At 43.5% G+C, this 18,591-nt stretch overlaps 1 protein-coding gene across 6 annotated transcripts in view; it reads right to left on the minus strand.

Moving 5' to 3' along the window:
* Positions 1-18,591, minus strand: part of dnmt3ab (DNA (cytosine-5-)-methyltransferase 3 alpha b) — a 620,530-nt gene that overhangs the window by 441,731 nt on the left and 160,208 nt on the right. For all 6 annotated transcript variants that reach the window (XM_041188736.1, XM_041188735.1, XM_041188734.1 and 3 more), the window contains one exon: positions 3,309-3,687. In XM_041188736.1, coding sequence (XP_041044670.1) covers positions 3,309-3,687 — 379 coding nt within the window. The remainder of the gene's footprint in view (positions 1-3,308; positions 3,688-18,591) is intronic.

The following is an 18,591-nucleotide window of genomic DNA, read 5'->3' on the forward strand; positions in this document are numbered from 1 at the left end:
CATCCGACGTCACCGCACCTCATTTTACGCATTGGTGAGTGGGCCCTGCCCCCACTCGCCGACCTGAAAATTCTGGCCAAGCTGTAGTTTGAACTGAGCACTGCAATGGGACATAATATTTCACGTTCTATCTGCTTCATTGATTTCTGCTCTACAGTGATTAGACATATTAATTGCTGAGTCTATAGACAACCCAAGATTGCTTTCTACTTTTCCCTTAGCTACTTCATCAGCATTTACTGAGTGTTACATTGTTATATTATTCGTAAAGAGCTAGTAACTAATTGTTATGCGAATGTACATCTACAATGCCACATCTATTGCTGCACTCCAGGTGAGCCTGTTGATAATTTCAACAAGATTGAAAAAAGCAGCCAGAAAATGTTAATTCAAGTAAAGAATTGAAAGGCTGATATTCAGTTCATTTGGGGTTTTGCACACCCTGAAGTAGAAAGAGATTTCATTGGAAAGGACAAACTCAGGCGATGGACACTGCCAGAGCACATGAAGCCGCGAGCAGGCAGATGAAGATGCTTACTACCCAGATGGCTAGCCTCCAGTTAAGTCAAGAGAAAGGCAACGGGAATGATGCAGTGAAACAGCAACAAAAGAATGCAGATCAGACAGAGGGAAAGATGTGCAAGAGCTGTGGATGACCACATGAGTTCACAAACAGAAGGAAATGTCCCACATATGGATTAAACTATAGAGCTTGTGGAGAGACCAACCACTGGGAAAAGATGTGCAGAACAAGGAAAGAAGATGGTAAATGAGTTATCAGAGACTGAGCAACAGGTGGTAACGAAACTAAAACATCCATACCCTGGAAGGTGATGATGAGTTTTAGAACACGACAGGCACAGAAGTCATACATCTGCATGAAATGCTGAGTTCAGACAGCAAATTAGTGATGCAATTTAATACAATATCACAGTCAGAGAATTATTTACTGGAGACCAATAACAAACTGAGAAATGCTGGAGCTTTTAAAAGAGGAAATATGAAAGGCAAGAAACCAAGCTGAGTAGGAAACTGAAAAGCTGATGGAAGACAGGCACATAGGCTGGTTGGAAGAGAAACATATGCTACTGAGTCGTAACACAGCGCTCGTTCAGCTTCAGATCAGAAGAAGAGGCACAACATTTTATCACCTGAATGATACTATGAAAAATATTTTTTGAGGCAAAGATAAAAGACTCTTAAGGAGTTCAGTTATTTATAGAAGTCGATCCTGAATCTTCTTTAGTTTGGACATAATAAAACAAAAGTTACCATTGGAACAGCTAAATTGATATATAGAGTATATAAGGGTGTTACATTGATATATTATTCGTAAAGAGATAGGAACTAATTGTTATATGAATGTACCACCAGGGTGGCACATTTACTGCTGCACTGCAGTCAGATGCCAGTGAACAATGTATCGGTCCAACAGCCAGAGGGTTGTAAGAAATACATTCAATGAAACTCCAGCATTTTGAGTCTAAAAGTGTGATTATTTCAAATTCTGGGAACATGAAGACATAACACTGAGTATGGGACCAATGTTAGGTCAGCCTGTTCAATGTAGACATTGTAGTACTGGCTGGAAAATGCTCCCATTCATGCTGATACTCCTGCCATTACCATCTTGGAAGGGTTCTATCAATGGGCAGCTGGAGCACCTGTCTATATGCAGTGGTAGATTACTTTCATATACAAGTTATGCGACTATGATGTAAACATCAGCTCAACTGCAATTTTGACAACAAATAGGTGCAGCATTTATAACATTTTTTGTTGAATGGCTACAAATCTTTTTTGATTTCAGTTGTATGGGGCCAGGAGGAGCAGGAGTGGTCCCCTAGGCTCTACAATAATACTATGGGTTGCTGTCACACAGCGCTTCTGGGCCAAACTGCCTGTTGACTGATTCAGCATCCTCATCTAGCCAGCCATGAGCTGCAGTGGGACACCCATTCTCAGTGTGCAATGCGCAGGTGTCATGCTAATGATTCCCAAGTCTCAAAATAGCTGGGACTCTCCACTGGCCCAAATTGCCTCCATGCATATTACCAATTCTTTCTTCAAACTAAAGCTGAATTTTATCTGTAACAGTGTCATCCAATTGTAAATTTTTATTTACAGCTCATTCTTTAGGTCTTTGGCTACCTCATCAGCTTTGATTGCATTTGACCAGCTTATCATTGTCATTTTCACCTTCAGGTGATTTTTTGACCTTTCTGTCTGCGTCCTGAGCTCCCATCAGCTTACGCTTCGATGTCTTGTTTAAAGAACTTTTGTTAAACATTTTCTGACAGCTCTGGTGCGTCATGTCACTTTCGACAGTACACTTCCCCCAAAAAAGACAATGCGATTGGTCAAGCAGGATACTCTCTTCTTACAATGCAAAAACTTGTTTAGCAAGTAACCATTGTTCATTGAGAAATGTTATGCTTCAATTTGTGTAAAGGAGAGCTCCTGCAGAACTTCCAAAAATGAGGGAGCACTATTAGCCCAAACTCCTTCTATGCTGTAAAGTCATTGAAGACACACTGGTAAGCGCTTAGTGAAATGTACCTTGGTTAATGCAATGAGTTAAAGGACAATGCACAACAGCTTGGGCTGGATATTAATGGATGTACTTTTCAGATACGTAACAAATTCTGCTTCCAGAAAATGTCTGACAGGCAATTAGCACAATTTTGTTTTTGTGTAAGACAGTCATATATTTTGTATCATGCATGGCTGACAGTGAGAGCCATTTAAATCAATGGCTCTTGATGACACTGTACTACAAAAACACACTACTGTGGTCCATCCCATAAATTAGCTCTAATAGTTTATCTAGAGAGTGTGCCTGATGATTGTTGATTCTGGAATGAACAAGTTCGATGAACACAAAAACTAATCCCAGTTATTCATTGCTAATTCTAGGAGCAACAGCACAGACATTCGAGAGTTAGTTTCTCAAAAGATTTACTTAACTGTATAAACATTATTTTCCCAAACATTAAGCCTAATTCAGTCGCCTCAGTTCTCCATGTCAGTATACTCAAGTTCAGATTTTTGCACCTACCACAATTTTGCTGCGGAGAGTTTAATGCTTGTTCTATAAGCCCTGTTGCATGTAATACTGAGACAGTAGGGACAGACCTTTCAATTGGAAATACTTTAATAAAAACAATTTAAGGAACCTCAAAATCTTGGGCTGTTTGTGACTTTTAGAAGCATTATTTTATAAAGGGTGCCTGAACCACAGCTACTTTTGAGGTCTGGTTGGGATCCTGAAGATGTAGGTATATAGATTTATTAACAAGTTTTCAAACCTTTTTCAGCAGCTTCCAATTGTCGTTTTTTGTACTTCTTTCTGAGAGTGGATGGTACCTTCTCATTTTCTCCCTTTTCAGAATCCTGCCCATCTTTTGGGGTATAACATCCATTCTCCATCTCCAAATCTATTTCAGTTTCTCCATCCAGACTTGTGCTTTCTTCATTTGACTCCTGATCTTTCAAGTTCTGAGCCTCAGGGACAGATTTTCTCCGGTCACCATTTTCAGGAACACTTCTCTCTCCAAACTGCTGTGAGTTCCCTATGTCTTGCTGGTTACTTTCCACCTCTCCGTTGTGCACCTGTGATGATGACTCCTGGGAAGATTGGCACTTTGGGGCTGCCACCATTTCACTGGAAGCTTCATTGATGTCCACCTACAATGAAGAAACAGAACTGAATTAACAGTAATCAAAAATTATATTAATAAAAGGTTTAGACTATATTCCCCTTATGACATTTTCTCCATAGAGTATGGATACATTTACAGTGTATATGTTATGTTTCCGAACATAACACAAATACTGCCATTTGGTATGTGGAACTTAAGCATTGCTGAAAAAAAAATGTCAAAGCTTTTTATCTTGCACTCATCAGGATACTTTGCAAGAATACCATATAAGGGGAAAACAACAATTTATGCTATTGTATGTGAAGAGTGCTGAATGACTGGCAAGTGGACTCTGATTGGTAGAGGCGTTGCCATGGAGAATGCACCGGTGATAGTGACTGACAGTTAACTGCCAACCACTACACATTTCAAACTTTGGGGAAGGCAGCGAGATTGAGTTTTAATCTTATATCCTTTTTGAGGTTTACTTGGTAAGAAATCTATAACATTATTAAGGTGAACAGCTGAAACATCTATTTTAAATCATTCCCAAAGTAGGAAAACACTGATGACATTGATTCAAGCTAAATTAAAATTCCTTCCCTACAATAACTGATGGAAATAGACGCACGATAAAGGAATGTTAAAATAAAATGTCCAAGTTACTTTACATTCTTGAGTAAAGCTTCAGAGATATAAAACCAATATTCACAATATATATCCATTAACACAGTACATGCAGAAAATCTAGTTATCTAACATTCTGTGATTTCAGTACTCCAGATAGAAAGGCATATTAATTTAATAGGATCATCCTGAACTGTACAGTCACTAAACCCGTCCCATAGTTCCTATAACTTAACAGAGCAGAGTATTAATCTGCAAACAACAAAATAATTTTAGCACATGGAGGTGGGGGGAATCAAGGGGGAGACATAGTGATTAACGTTTGGGACAGTGAGTAAAGCTGGTGTCCATCAGCAGAGCAGTTGTTTCTTGGTGGTAGTTAATCAAATCCGCTGATTCATTTATGGTATAGCATGAGTTTGTCCTCAACAAGGAGGGTGGTGGGGATGGGGTCTAGGAAAATAATTTGACGAAGAGATGTGCCTGAGCCTTTAAAGTATCAGACATGACTGCTGCAATTGCTGTTATCCACATCAAAATACACACCTGGTAATTCTACATAATAGGACATGCTCAAAAAACACAGACATTTCTGTGGATAATCCTCATTTAGTTACATGCAGGCAGTCTCATGTGATAACTCTGAAGTTATAAAGATCATGGCAGAAAGTACCCCCTTCCCTCAAATCATTTTCCCAGGTTTCCTCCCCCCCACAACCTCCCCATTCCAAGTGTTCATCCTGGTTGTGGACAAAATCATACTCATACCACACATGATAAACTTCAAAAAAGCAAACAATTCCTCTACAGGTGCAAGTGGGCTGTGGAACTCACACCATAGTATCAGGATCAATGAGATTGACCATTTGTAGATACCAAATCCTTTTGCCCCTCCCAAACCAAACTGTTGCTGGAGGGACTTGGGTAACTGCGTCGGCTCACAAACAAAAAACTGGGGGACTCAATGAAAGCCTTGTGAGGCCAAGAGCAAAGCTCCAAGCTAACCTCTAACAAGTTAAAAATTACCAGGCTATTTGTGTACTTCTGTGTTATACAAGGTCACTTATTGATTCAGGCCAATGTAAACGTAGGCCGTACAAAGTTAGTATCCACAGGTTTTTATTGTGTTGAATGGTGATCATATGAGGAGACATAACATTCAAGTGTAGATTTTACAAATTTTTCAATTGATATGGGGTACAAATAAAGAATAATATCAATAGTTTGTGCTGCAGATAAGACCGACTGAATTTAGGTTAAGGTTATAATCCACGTGCACTCTTTAGCTTAATAGCAATCTGAAGCAGCTGACTTATTCTAGAGATTTATTCGGTTCTTCTCCATTGCTAATTAGGCCGTGACCAAAATTATCTTGTGTTTTCCTTCACTGACATTGATCTCTGCTCAATTCTCTACAATATTTGCCTGAAAGCTGAGACTACAAAGTCACTGTGGCCCGGAGACTGGCTAATATTCAGGACTATGACCTGATTACCATCAGAAATATAGGAGTATTTATGCACAAATCGTCAAGAGTAGCTCAGTAGCACCACTACTGACTGAGCTGGCATAGTCCATTGTCCATTATTATAAAAACCCATCTGGTTCACTAATGTCCTTTAGGGAAGGAAATCTGCCATACTTACCTGGTCTGGCCTACACATGACTCCAGACCCACAGCAATGTATCTGACTATTAAATACCCTCTGAGATGGCCTAGCAAGCCACTCAGTTGTAAAAAACTGCTACAAAGTCACAAAAAAGGAATGAAACTGGCCGGACCACCTGGCATTGACCTAAGCATTGGAAACAACAACGGCAAACTCATCCCTGTCTACCCTGCAAAGCTCTCCTTACTAACATCTGGGAGCTATTGCCAAAATTGGGAAAGCTGTCTCACAGACTATTCAAGCAACAGCCTGACATAGTCATCCTCACAGAATGATACGTTACTGATAATTTCCCAGACACCACCATCACCATCCCTGGGTATGTCCTGTCCCACCGGCAGGATAGGCTCAGCAGAGGTGGCGGCACAGGGGTATACTGTCGGGAGGGAATTGCCCTGGGAGTCCCCAACATCAACTCTGGGTTCCATGAAGTCTCATGGCATCAGGTCAAACATGGGCAAGGAAACCCCTTGCTGGGGTAGTGCCCTCCCTCAGCTGATGAGTGAGTGCTTCTCCATGTTGAACACCACTTGAGGAAGCACTGAGGGTGACAAGGTCCCAGAATGTACTCTGGGTGGGGGACTTCAATGTCCATCACCAAGAGTGGCTCAGTAGCATCACTACAGACCAAGCTGGCCAAGTCCTAAAGGACATAGCTGCTAGGCTGGGTCTGCAGCAGGTGATGAGGGAACCAACGAGGGGGGAAAACATACTTGACCTCATCCTCACCAACCTGGCTGCAGCAGGTGCATCTGCCCATGACAGTATCGGTAGGAGTGACCACCGTACAGTTGTTGCAGAGATGAAGTCCTACCTTCACATTGAGGATACCTTTCATAGTGTTGTGTGGCATTACCACCATGCTAAATGGGATAGATTTCAAACAGATCTAGCAACTTAAGACACATCCATGAGGTTCTGTGGGCCATCAGCAGCAGCAGAATTGTGCTCGAACACAATCTGTAACCTCATGGCCTGGCATATCCCCCACTCTACCATTACCATCAAGCCAAGGGATCAACCCTGCTTCAATGAAGAGTGCAAGAGCACTCCAGGCATACCTAAAAATGAGGTGTCAACTTGGTAAAGCTATAACATACAGGCTTCAGCTGATAAGTAACATTTGCGCCACACAAGTGCCAGGCAATGACCATCTCTAACGAGTGAGAATCTAACCTTCTCCCCTTGAAATTCAACGGCATTACATCGCTGAATCCACCACTAACAGCACCCTGGGGGAGTTACCCTTGACCAGAAACTTAACTGGACCAGCCATATAAATACTGTGACTACAAGGGCAGGCCACAGGAATCCTATGGTGAGTAACTAATCTCCTGACTCCCCAAAACCTGTCCACCATCTACTAGGCACAAATCAGAAGTGTGATGGAATACTCTCCACTTGCCTGGATGAGCGCAGCTTCAACAACACTCAAGAAGCTTGACAGCATCCAAGACAAAGCAGCCCACTTGATTGGAACCCAATGAATTGCTTTAAACATTCATTCCCTCCACCACTGATGCACAGTAGCAGCAGTGTGCACTGCAGCAACTCACCAAAGCTCCTTCGAAAGCACCTTCTAAATCCAAAAACATCTACTACCTAGAAGCAAAAAGGGCAGCAGATACATGGGAACACCACCACCCAGAAGTACCCCTCCACACACCATCCTAACTTGGAACTATACCATTGTTCCTTCACTGTGGCTGGGTCAAAATCCTGGAATTCCCTTCCTAATAGCACTGTGGGTATATCAATACCTGATAGACTGCACCAATTTAAGAGGGTGGTTCACCACCACCTTCTCAAAGACAAATGGGGGATGGGCAACCAAACCTGGCCTTGCAGGCGACACACATCCCATGAAAGATTGGAATAAAAAAAAATCTTTCCCTCGAGCATGTGATTATTTCTGGTCTTTGGGAAGGGTGTGTAAAAAAGAAACTTCGATTTACCTCGCCCGAGATTGCCTCCAGGGTCTCCTCAGAACAGCTGCTATGGCTGTCAACCGGCTTAGAGGCCTTATCATGCATGTATGGTGCATGTTGCGGCCAGTCACAGACAAATTTCGCAGAAGGTACCTCAAACAGGCAAAGGTCTTCCTAATTGCATTTGAAAAAGACCTAATACCTGATTGAGGTGTGTGTCCTGAACATCTATGCAAAACCTTTACAAATATGCTGGGTGGCACAATTTCAATCGAGGTGAAATGAATGTGCACACGCTGCATCCTTGGGTGTCATAATTTCTAGGCCCACATGCCTGTGACAAATCCACTTGAGTGCATTTGGCAAAGCAGCAAAATCGCACATTGCTGAATTTAATATTAACCGATCTATTTTTTGCATATTCAGAGAATTCCTACACATCAATGCGTTTGGGCTCTAGAAGGAAATTACCTCACACAGCACAAGAGTTTGAAAGGTGCCATTTGTGAAGTGGCTTTTTTTTCCCTTTGAAGGAATAAAAATAACTTAAAGGCATTGGAAAATCTGAGCCTAGAGGTTCTCATATTTTTCAAGCCAATATGCAAACAAAATGGCAGTGCAATATCACGTTAACTACAAGCGCAGGAGTGAGTGCAGCTATCACATTCCCTGAAAGTAAACAATAATGTGTTGGCAGAATGTCAAGTGCTAATTCACCCCCCACTCGGTTCACAATGACAAATGGCAGAAATCATTTGCATTTTTACATGGAAAAAATGGATGGAATTGAGAAAAACGATTTGCAAGATACCAGTAAAAATCCCTGAATACGATATAATAAAATTAGATCGTTTCATTCCCAGCAAACTGCTGATCTGATCTGATCTGAGTCAGGGGACAAAATATGAATCATTCATTTCCTGCAAAATGGTGCCAAGGCACGAGGTAGAGCCTTTCGCCTGCAGCAGACATGTGGGGGGGGGGGGCGGGGGGCGTTTAAGTGTGAGCTCAAAATGGGTATATGACTCAAGGGAGATGTGCACTTTACAGTCAGTGCGGAGCTGTACTGTAGCTTTACGCAATAACTGTTGTCCTTGTGGCCCCTCAAAGGGGAAACTCTCCTGTAAATTCAGTTCGGAGCTACAGATTCAGTTCATAATTTTTAAAACTTTTTAAGGTTCAGCCACAAATAAGTTCCAACCACCTTTTTGCAAAATTCAATCCTCAGCAGGAATTCTGTTTCATGATGAGTTGGTTCCATTTTACGTCAAACAGACTGCAACAGGAGCGATAAAATTATGCGTTTGAATCAAACACAGAAAAGAAATTCAAAAAGCATGTGGAAAACATACCTTGCCCATGCCTTGCTGACAGGCACAAGGGCAATTTAATATTATACTATACCACCCTTGATGCTTTCCGGCAGAATCAATCCAACAGAGTTCTGAAAAGTTGCGTGACCAACGTTTGTAGAATTACAGCAGCCTGTCTCCCGTCCCTTTATCCTATTCACTCCAATTTTTCAAAATGCATTCATCTTTGGTGAAAGGAGTGCAGCAACCGCACCTTGGCCAGCAGCTGCAAATTCTCTGTGGTTGTCCCACGCTGCAAGCCCAATATTTTCAGTTACATAAATAACGTGACAAGTTGCTTCCTAAAATAGCAAAGGGGCTGTCTGCTCAAGGCACAGTACTTTTGAGGTGGGTCAGTGGCGAACACTGGTGTAAGCTGCCTTGTGTAAAGTAGCAGCTCCAATCCCCACAAGATAAGCTTTGAATCACAGACAGATCCTAGTAGAAAAACAAAACAATGAATGGAAACAAAACTTAGCCCGACGAGTGGGATGGGAAAAGTAAAGCCAAGTTATGCTTCTCGCACGTAGGCCCTGGAGCCGAGTGTTGGCAGAATCCGGAGAACGATAGTCGATTCACTCTCTCATCTGGAGAATGGCATGTGCCTTGGGGCAGATAGGCAACAGTACTTTAATAATTAGGACTTTTTTTTTAAATGAAGAAACCTTTCCTTCTCATGGCTGATACAAATGAGTTTGAACGAAGTCATGAAAAGATTTACAGGAACAACTGTCACTTGTTAAACTTTAATCTCCCAATTTTTGTTCTCTTCATTTCCTCAGAAATCCACAGCTGCAACTATCCCTTCTCGTTTAGGGGGGCTTTTTTCTGCAGTTCATTCCATTCCTTTATATTGTAGCGCATTTAGCGGAAACATAATTCTGGCCCGAATGCAATTTATTAGTGAATGGCATGAGCTATTTTGAGCAAATTGGATGATTTGAGTTTGTCCTCAGTCTGTGGCTGCTTTCATTGCCCATCTTTAGCTGCACTGATAAGGAGGTGAAAGATTGCAGTCCTTCTGTCATGATTAAAAAAAACAGACAGACCACCAGGAATCGACCAAGGCACCGGAAACGTCAACGACAAACTCAGCCCTGTCAACCATATAAAGTTCTCCTTCCTAACGTCTGGGGGCTTGTGCCAAAATTGAGAGAGCCTGACATACTCATGGAATTATACCTTACAGACAATGTCCCAGACACCTACATCACCATCCTGGGTATGCCTTGTGCCATCGGCAGGACAGACCTAGTAGGGGTGGTGGCTCAGTGGTATATAGTCGGGAGGGGTTGCCCTGGGAGTCCTCAACGTCGACACCGGACCCAATGAAGTCTCATGAAATCAGGGCAAACATGGGTAAGGAAACCAATTGCTGATTACCACCTACCACTACCACCACCAACCACCCTCCCTGCAACACCCCCCCCCCCTCACTCAGCTGATGAATCAGTACTCCTCCGTGTTGAACACCACTTGGAGGAAGAACTGAAATGGCGAGGGCCCAGAATGTACTCTGGGTAGGGGACTTCAATGTCCATCACCAAGGGTGGCTCGGTAGCACCACGACAGACCAAGCTGGCCGAGTCCTAAAGGACATAGCTGCTAGACTGGGTCTCTGGAAAGTGATGGGAGAACCAACAACATGGAAAAACATACTTGACCTCATCCTCACCAACCTGCCTGCTGCAGATGCATCTGTCCATGACAGTATCGGTAAGAGTGATCACCACACAGTCCTTGAGGAGACAAAGGACCGCTTTCACATTGAGGATACTCTCCATCGTGTTGTGTGGCACTACTACTGTGCTAAGTGGGATAGATTTTGAACAGATCTTACAACTCAAGACTAGCTATCCATGAAGCAGTGTGAGCTATCAACAGCAGCAGAATTGTACTCAACCACAATCTGTAACTTCATGGCCTGGCACTCTACCATTACCAACAAGCCAGCAGATCATCCCTGGATGAATGAAGAGTTCAGGAGGGCATGCCAGGAGCAGTACCAGGCATACCTAATAACGATGTGTCAACCTGGTGAAGCAATAACACAGGACTACTTGCGTGCCAAACAGCATAAGCGGCAAATGATAGGTAAAGCCAAGCAATTCCACAACCAACAGATCAGATCTAAGCTCTGGAGTCCTGCTACATCCAGTCGTGAATGGTGGTGGACAATTAAGCAACTCACTGGAAGGGGAGGCTCCACAAATATCCCAACCCTCAATGATGGGGGAGCCCAGCACATCAGTGCAAAAGATAAGGCTGAGGCATTTACAACAATCTTCAGCCAGAAGTGCCAAGTGGATGATCCATCTCGGCCTCCTCCAGAGGTCCCCAACATCACAAATGTCAACCTTCAACCTATTTGAGTCACTCCACATGATATCAAGAAACGGCTGAAGGCACTGGATACTGCAAAGGCTATGGGCCCTGACAATATTCTAGCAATAGTAGTGAAGACTTGTGCTCCAGAACGTACTGCACTCCTAGCGAAGCTGTTCCGATACAACTACAACACTGGTACCTAGCCAGCAATGTTGAAAATTGATCAGCTATGCCCTGCTCAGAAAAAGCAGGACAAATCCAACCCGGACAATTACCACCCTATCAGTCTACTCTCAATCATCAGTAGAGTGATGGAAGGCGTCATCAACAGTACTATCAAGCAGCACTTGCTTAGCAATAACCTGCTCACTAAGGCTAGGTTTGGGTTCCAGCAGGGCCACTCAGCTCCTGACCTCATTACAGCCTTGGTTCAAACATGGACACAAGAGCTGAACTCCAGAAGTGAGGTGAGAGTGACTGCATTTGATATCAAGGCAGCATTTGACCAAGTGTGGCATCAAGGAGCCCTAGCAAAACTGGAGTCAATGGGAATCAAGGGGAAAACTCTCCGCTGGTTGGAGTCATACATACAACAAAGGAAGATGGTTGTGGTCGTTGGAGGTCAATCATCTCAGCTCCAGGACATCACTGCAGGAGTTCCTCAGGGTAGTGTCTAAGGCCCAACCATATTTAGCTGCTTCATCAATGACCTTCCTTCCATCATAAAGTCATAAGTGGGGATGCTTGCTGATGATTGCACAATGCTCAGCACCATTCATGACTCCTCAGATACTGAAGCAGTCCATGTCCAAATGCAGAATGACCTGGACAATATCCAGACTTTGGCTGAAAAGTAGCAAGTTACATTCACGTGATACAAGTGCCAGGCAATGACCATCACCAACAAGAGAGAATCTAACTATTGCCCTTTGACATTCAATGGCATTACCATTCCTGAATCTCCCACTATCAACATCCTGGGGTTACCATTGATCAGAAACTAAACTGGATTATCCATGTAAATACTGTGGCTACAAAAGCAGGTCAGAGGCACAGAATCCTGCAGCGAATAACTTAACTTCTGACTTCCCAAAGCCTGTCCACCATCTACAAGGCACAAGTTAAGAGTGTGATGGAATACTGTCCACTTGCCTGGATGCGTGCAGCTCCAACAACACTCAAGAAGCCTGAAACCATCCAGGACAAAGCGGCCCACTTGACTGGCACCACATCTGCAAACATTCACTCCCTCCACCACCAAAGCACAGAGGCAGCAGTGTGTACCATCTACAAGATGCACTGCAGGTACTCGCCAAGCCTCCTCAGACAGCACCTTCCAAACCCACGACTGCTACCATCTAGAAGGACAAGAGCAGCAGACACATGGGAATACCACCACATGGAAATTCCCCTCCAAGCCACTCTCCATCCTCACTTGGAACTATATCGCTGTTCCTCCACCATCGCTAGGTCAAAATCCTGGAGCTCCCTTCTTAACAGCACTGTGGGTGTACTTATACTACATGGACTGCAGCAAGTCAAGAAGGCAGCTCACCACCACCTTCTCAAGGGGAACTAGGGGTGGGCAATAAATGCTGGCCTAGCCAGCGATACCCGCATTCCATGAATGAATTTTTTAAAAACTCCCACCAATGGTGTCAGGTAGAGAATTCCGGGATATTGCAGGTAACACATGGATCTGGCAATAGGCTGTTCACTTGGTGCAGAGAAGAGACATGTTTTCTGTTTCAGTTCTACTATTTCCTCAGGGCTAGAGTACCAATGGAAAAATAACTAACAAAACCCACAATCTTACAGAAGCAGACAGTCCTGAATGGCAGAAAACTATTCTTAAATTAGCCACCACCTGATTAGGAGGCTGGCAACTTGCTGCTCCCATTAATCCATGCAGAAAAATATAATGGCCTAAATATTACTAAAGTGGAGCATCTTGCAGGGTTGAATTTAATGGCTCTGTCCACTGGACAGAAAGTTGGGGGCAAGCCCACTGTGGTCATTTCTGGAAGCCCCAATGCAACCCTATGGCCATTATATAATTAACTTCCTGGCTTTGGCGCTTCCATGCCTTTAAGGGTGGAGGTCCTGCATCCAAGAGATGTCGGACCAGCAATAATGGAGGGGGCCCCAGAATGGGGCTAAGTGTATGGTCAATCAAGTCGCTCCTAGCTCGGGTGGGGGTGTCATTGCAGAGGGATGGGAGGGGGCATTCTGTGGGCCACAGGGTGCCTGATCAGGAGGGCGGCCCCCACCCCGATTCCACAAGGAGGCGGCAACCCCACATGCAGTAGCACTCTCCCAATCACCCTCTGCACCCCACCCCACCCCACTCCCCTCCCACCAGCTGCCCAGTGGCGCAGGCTCCTATGGGTGGGAAGGCTGTCCTTGGCCTTCTCATCCATGATTGAATTGGAAGGAGTCAGGGAGGTGACAGGCACTCCATCACCACCCCACACCCACTGTCTTCCCTCTCAATGCTATGGCTCCCTCCGCACCCCCCCCCAACTCATAACTCACTCCTGAGCGCAGAATCATGTTCTGTCCACAGTGTGCGTGCGGCATTAAGATGCACATTTCCCTGCACCCTTTGTCCTTTTAGTTGTTCGAAGTACAAGTTGGTAACAAGGACGAACGGGCCATCTGAATAGTGAATGGGGGGGGGGGCGTCAAACAGTGGGTTTAAGGATTGAGAAAATAACAAGGAACAATGGAGAAGAAGGGTGAATTAGAGACATGTTGCAAAAGAAATTAAGAGAAGGGAAGAAAGATTGGATTAAAAGGGAGGGAGGAAAGAGACTGGAAGGAAAAGTAAGATTTTTTTTTAAATTAAGCTTCTGAAAAGAATTTACTACAGGCAGGAATTTAAAACTGTTTACAATTTAAACTGTTTCATTTTTGGGCCAGAGAGGTTGATTGGCTTTGAATAGTCATGTCATTAAAAGGGTACTTGCATTGTGAAATCCTAGCTCTAGCTCTTCTGTACTGAGTTTAATTCGAGTTTCATGTACACCTCCAGTAAGTTTTTGAAAATAACAAGGAGATTGAGGGAAGCTGCTGTTTGTACAAGGCTAATGGCAGAATGGTATAAATCAGCCAGCAAGCTATGGAGATTTGCAACTCAATATGTATCTTTTCTTTGCCTGAATGTTCTGGCTGATTAGTATGTTAATTAAAGAGTGCGCTGTGAACTCACCATTATTTTTCCGAGTAAAATTTGAGCCCATGTTGTCAAAACAGCCCAAATTCCAATAAGCCTTTTTTTCATGTTGCTCTTTTCCTTATTTAATTATACAAGTATCTCAATATTCAGTCCATAGCAATATTAAATATAAACGTTGCAATGTACCCATTTGTGAAACGTCAATCAGGACTCTTCATTCTCCTTTTCACCTTTGTAATAAATAGCCCCACTAGACTGTTCAGTGAATAAATTATTTACCAGCATTGAAATCTGGGCATTTAAAGGTTAACTGGTGGCACTATAAAGCAAGACCATAAAAATGTCTGGCTGCACTGAGAGAAATATCATATTGCAATAAATTTTCTGAAAGAAATGATAATAGTGGTTGGGGACCGAAACAAATCCACTTGTCCAGTTTAACCACTTCCCTCAGGGGCTACAATGACATGTTGTGTCATGAATTAACTACCTCAGACCCTCATACACAATTCTGTAGTTAAGTCAGTGAGAATGGAATTTCATACTTTTGATTAATGTTTCATTTTACCCAACATATGATGTAATTTATGCTTGCTTTTGCCAGTCACTGAAAGGGAAAAATATTTATATTGCAAGTATATCAAATGCAGATTATTCTGAAGTATAGTTCTGACAATGGATCTAAACCCAAAGAGTTAGGCATTTTTCCTTTTATCATATAGATGCATATCAAATACATGGCCCTGTTTTTAAAGGGTGGGAGGAGTACAAGGTCACAATAAATCAGCAAGAAACGTATGTCAACATTTGTAGCTGAGTCTCTGTGGCGTAGTTCAAAGCACAGTGGGAATAACTCTCAAGAATCCTCACCATGCTGCTAAGGAAGCCTTCAGCTTAAAGTACAACAGGCTTTCTTGTCTGGCTACAACATTGTGGGAGATCAGATGGAAAGGACCATAAAACAGGATTTCAAAAACATATTATTGCTACCCTAAGTTCTTACGGACTCAATGGGGGTGTCCAAAAGCAGAGACATAATTGAGGATGCATGGATAAAGTTGTCATATAAAAGCAAGTTGTTGTTGTCTCTCAGGCCAGTTACCCAACTGGCTCATCTAGCCCCACCTACCTTGCTCAAATGACAGATATGGCACACTATTTGGGCCATCTCCCAGCCTAGTATTAGGTAGTACAGGACCATCTCAATTCTAACTAGCTGCCAAAGAATTCAACCTATTTATTTGATAGATGGGGATGACACAGTTAGAGTAACATGAGGTTTTAGAAGACACACCCATTTTCTGTCATTAAGGGAAGCAAATAAAAGTGGTATTACTGGCTTAAAAGTTATAGAATCATCAAGTTAAGTTAATCTTTCCCTGAAGAGTTTACTCTTAAGGATGGAAAGTAAGGTAGCAACAGATCAAAGGATTGGCATCCATGACAGCTTAAGTAATGTAGAGAACATTGTTACAAATAGTCTATTGGATCACTGCATGATGCACATGTAGAATATTATTTAAATAGGAGGCTACACCACTTAGGTGTATGTCATAGTCATAGAGCCATAGAGTCATAGAGGTCTACAGCACAGAAGAAGGCCATTTGGCCCATCAGGTCTGCACCAGTCAAACAAGTACCTAACTATTCTAATCCCATTTTCCAGCACTAGGCCCATAGCCCTGTATGCCATGGCATTGCAAGTACACATCCGAATATTTCTTAAATGTTATGAGGGTTTCTGCCTCCACCACTCTTTCAGGCAGTGAGTTCCAGATTCCCACCACCCTCTGGGTGAAAAAATTCTTCCTCACATCCCCTCTAAACCTCCTGCCCCTTACCTTAAATCTATGCCCCCTAGTTATTGATCCCTCCACCAAGGGGAAAAATTCCTTCCTGTCTATCCTATCTATGCCCCTCATAATTTTATGCACCTTAATCACAACCCCCCTCAATCTCCTCTGCTCCAGGGAAAATAACCCCAGTCTATCCAATCTCTCCTCATAACTAAAACTCTCCAGCTCAGGCAACATCCTGGTAAATCTCCTCTGCACTCTCTATAGTGCAATCACATCCTTCCTATAATGCGGATTCCAGAACTGCATGCAATACTCTAGCTGTGGCCTAACCAGCATTTTATACAGTTCCAGCATAACCTCCCTGTTCTTATATTCTATGCCTCGGCTAATAAAGGCAAGTATCCTAAATGCCTTCTTAACCACCTTATCTACCTGTCCCACTACCTTAAGGGACCGGTTGGCATGCACACCAAGGTCCCTCTGATCCTCGGTACTTCCCAGGGTCCTACCATTCATCGTGTATTCCCGTGCCTTGTTTGTCCTGCCCAAGTGCGTCACCTCACACCTATCCGGATTAAATTCCATTTGTCACTGATCAGCCCGTCTATGTCCTCCTGTAATCTAAGGCTATCCTCCTCACTATTTACCACCCCACCAATTTTCATGTCATCTGCGAACTTACTAATCAACCCTCTTACATTCAAGTCTAAGGCAAGTGCAGAGTATTCCATCACACTCCTACCTTTTGCCTTGTAGGGTGGACAGGCGCTGGGGAGTCAGGAAGTGAGTTACTCGTTGCACAATTCCTAGCCTCTGACCTGCTCTTGTAGCCACAGTCTTTGTATAGCTAGTCCAGTTCAGTTCCTGGTAACCCCCAGGATGTTGATAGTGAGGGATTCAGTGATGGTAATGCTATTGAACATCAAGGGGTGATGGTTGGATTCTACCTTGCTGGAGATGGTCATTGCCTGACACTTGTGTGGCACGAATGTTACTTGTCACTTGTCAGCCTAAGCCTGGATATTGTCCAAGTCTTGCTTAGACATGGACTGCTTCAGTATCTGAGGAGTCGCAAATGGCGCTGAACATTGTGCAATCATCAGCAAACATAGCTGAGCCAAGGATACTACCCTGAGGAACTCCTGCAGTGATGTCCTGGAGTTGAGCTGACTAACCTCCAACAACCACAACCATCTTCCTTTGTGCTAGGTATGACCCCAACCAGCGGAGGGTTCCCCCCTGATTCCCATTGGCTCCAGTTTTGCTAGGGCTCCTTGATGCCACACTCGGTCAAATGCTGCCTTGATGTCAAGGGCAGTCACTCTCACCTCACCTCAGGAATTCTGCTCTTTTGTCCATGTTTGAACCAAGGCTATGATGAGGTCAGGAGCTGAGTAGCCCTGGCGGAACCCAAACTGGGCATCAATGAGCAGGTTATTGTTTTGATAGCACTGCTGATGATTCCTTCCATTAATTTACTGATGATGGATGGAGACTTATGTGGCGGTAATTGGCCAGGTTAGATTTGTCCTGCTTTTTGTGTCAGGAGATACCTGGGTAATTTTCCACATAACTGGGTAGATGCCAGTGTTGTAGCTGTACTGGAACAGCTTGGCTAGGGGCACGGCAAGTTCTGGAGCACAAGTCTTCAGTACTGTTGTCGGAATATTGTCACAGCCCACAGCATTTGCAGTATCCAGTGCATTAAGCTGTTTCTTGATATCACATGGAATGAATCGAATTGGCTAAATACTAGCATTTGTGATGCTGGGGACCTCAAGAGGAGGCCGAAATGGATCATCCACTCGACACTTCTGGCTGAAGATTGTTGCAAAAGCTTCAGCCTTACCTTTTGCCCTGATGTGCTGGGCTCCCCCATCACTGAGGATGTGATATTTGTGGAGCCTCCTCCTCCCTCCATGAATGGATGTGGCAGGACTGCAGAGCTTAGATCCGATCAGTTGGTTGTGGGATTGCTTAGCTCTGTCTATCACTTGCTGCTTATGCTGTTGGCAGACAAGTAATCCTGTGTTATAGCTTCACCGGGTTGACACCTCATTTTTAGGCA

Source organism: Carcharodon carcharias, chromosome 5 (assembly GCF_017639515.1).
Source record: "Carcharodon carcharias isolate sCarCar2 chromosome 5, sCarCar2.pri, whole genome shotgun sequence".
Taxonomy (NCBI): Eukaryota; Metazoa; Chordata; class Chondrichthyes; order Lamniformes; family Lamnidae; genus Carcharodon; species Carcharodon carcharias.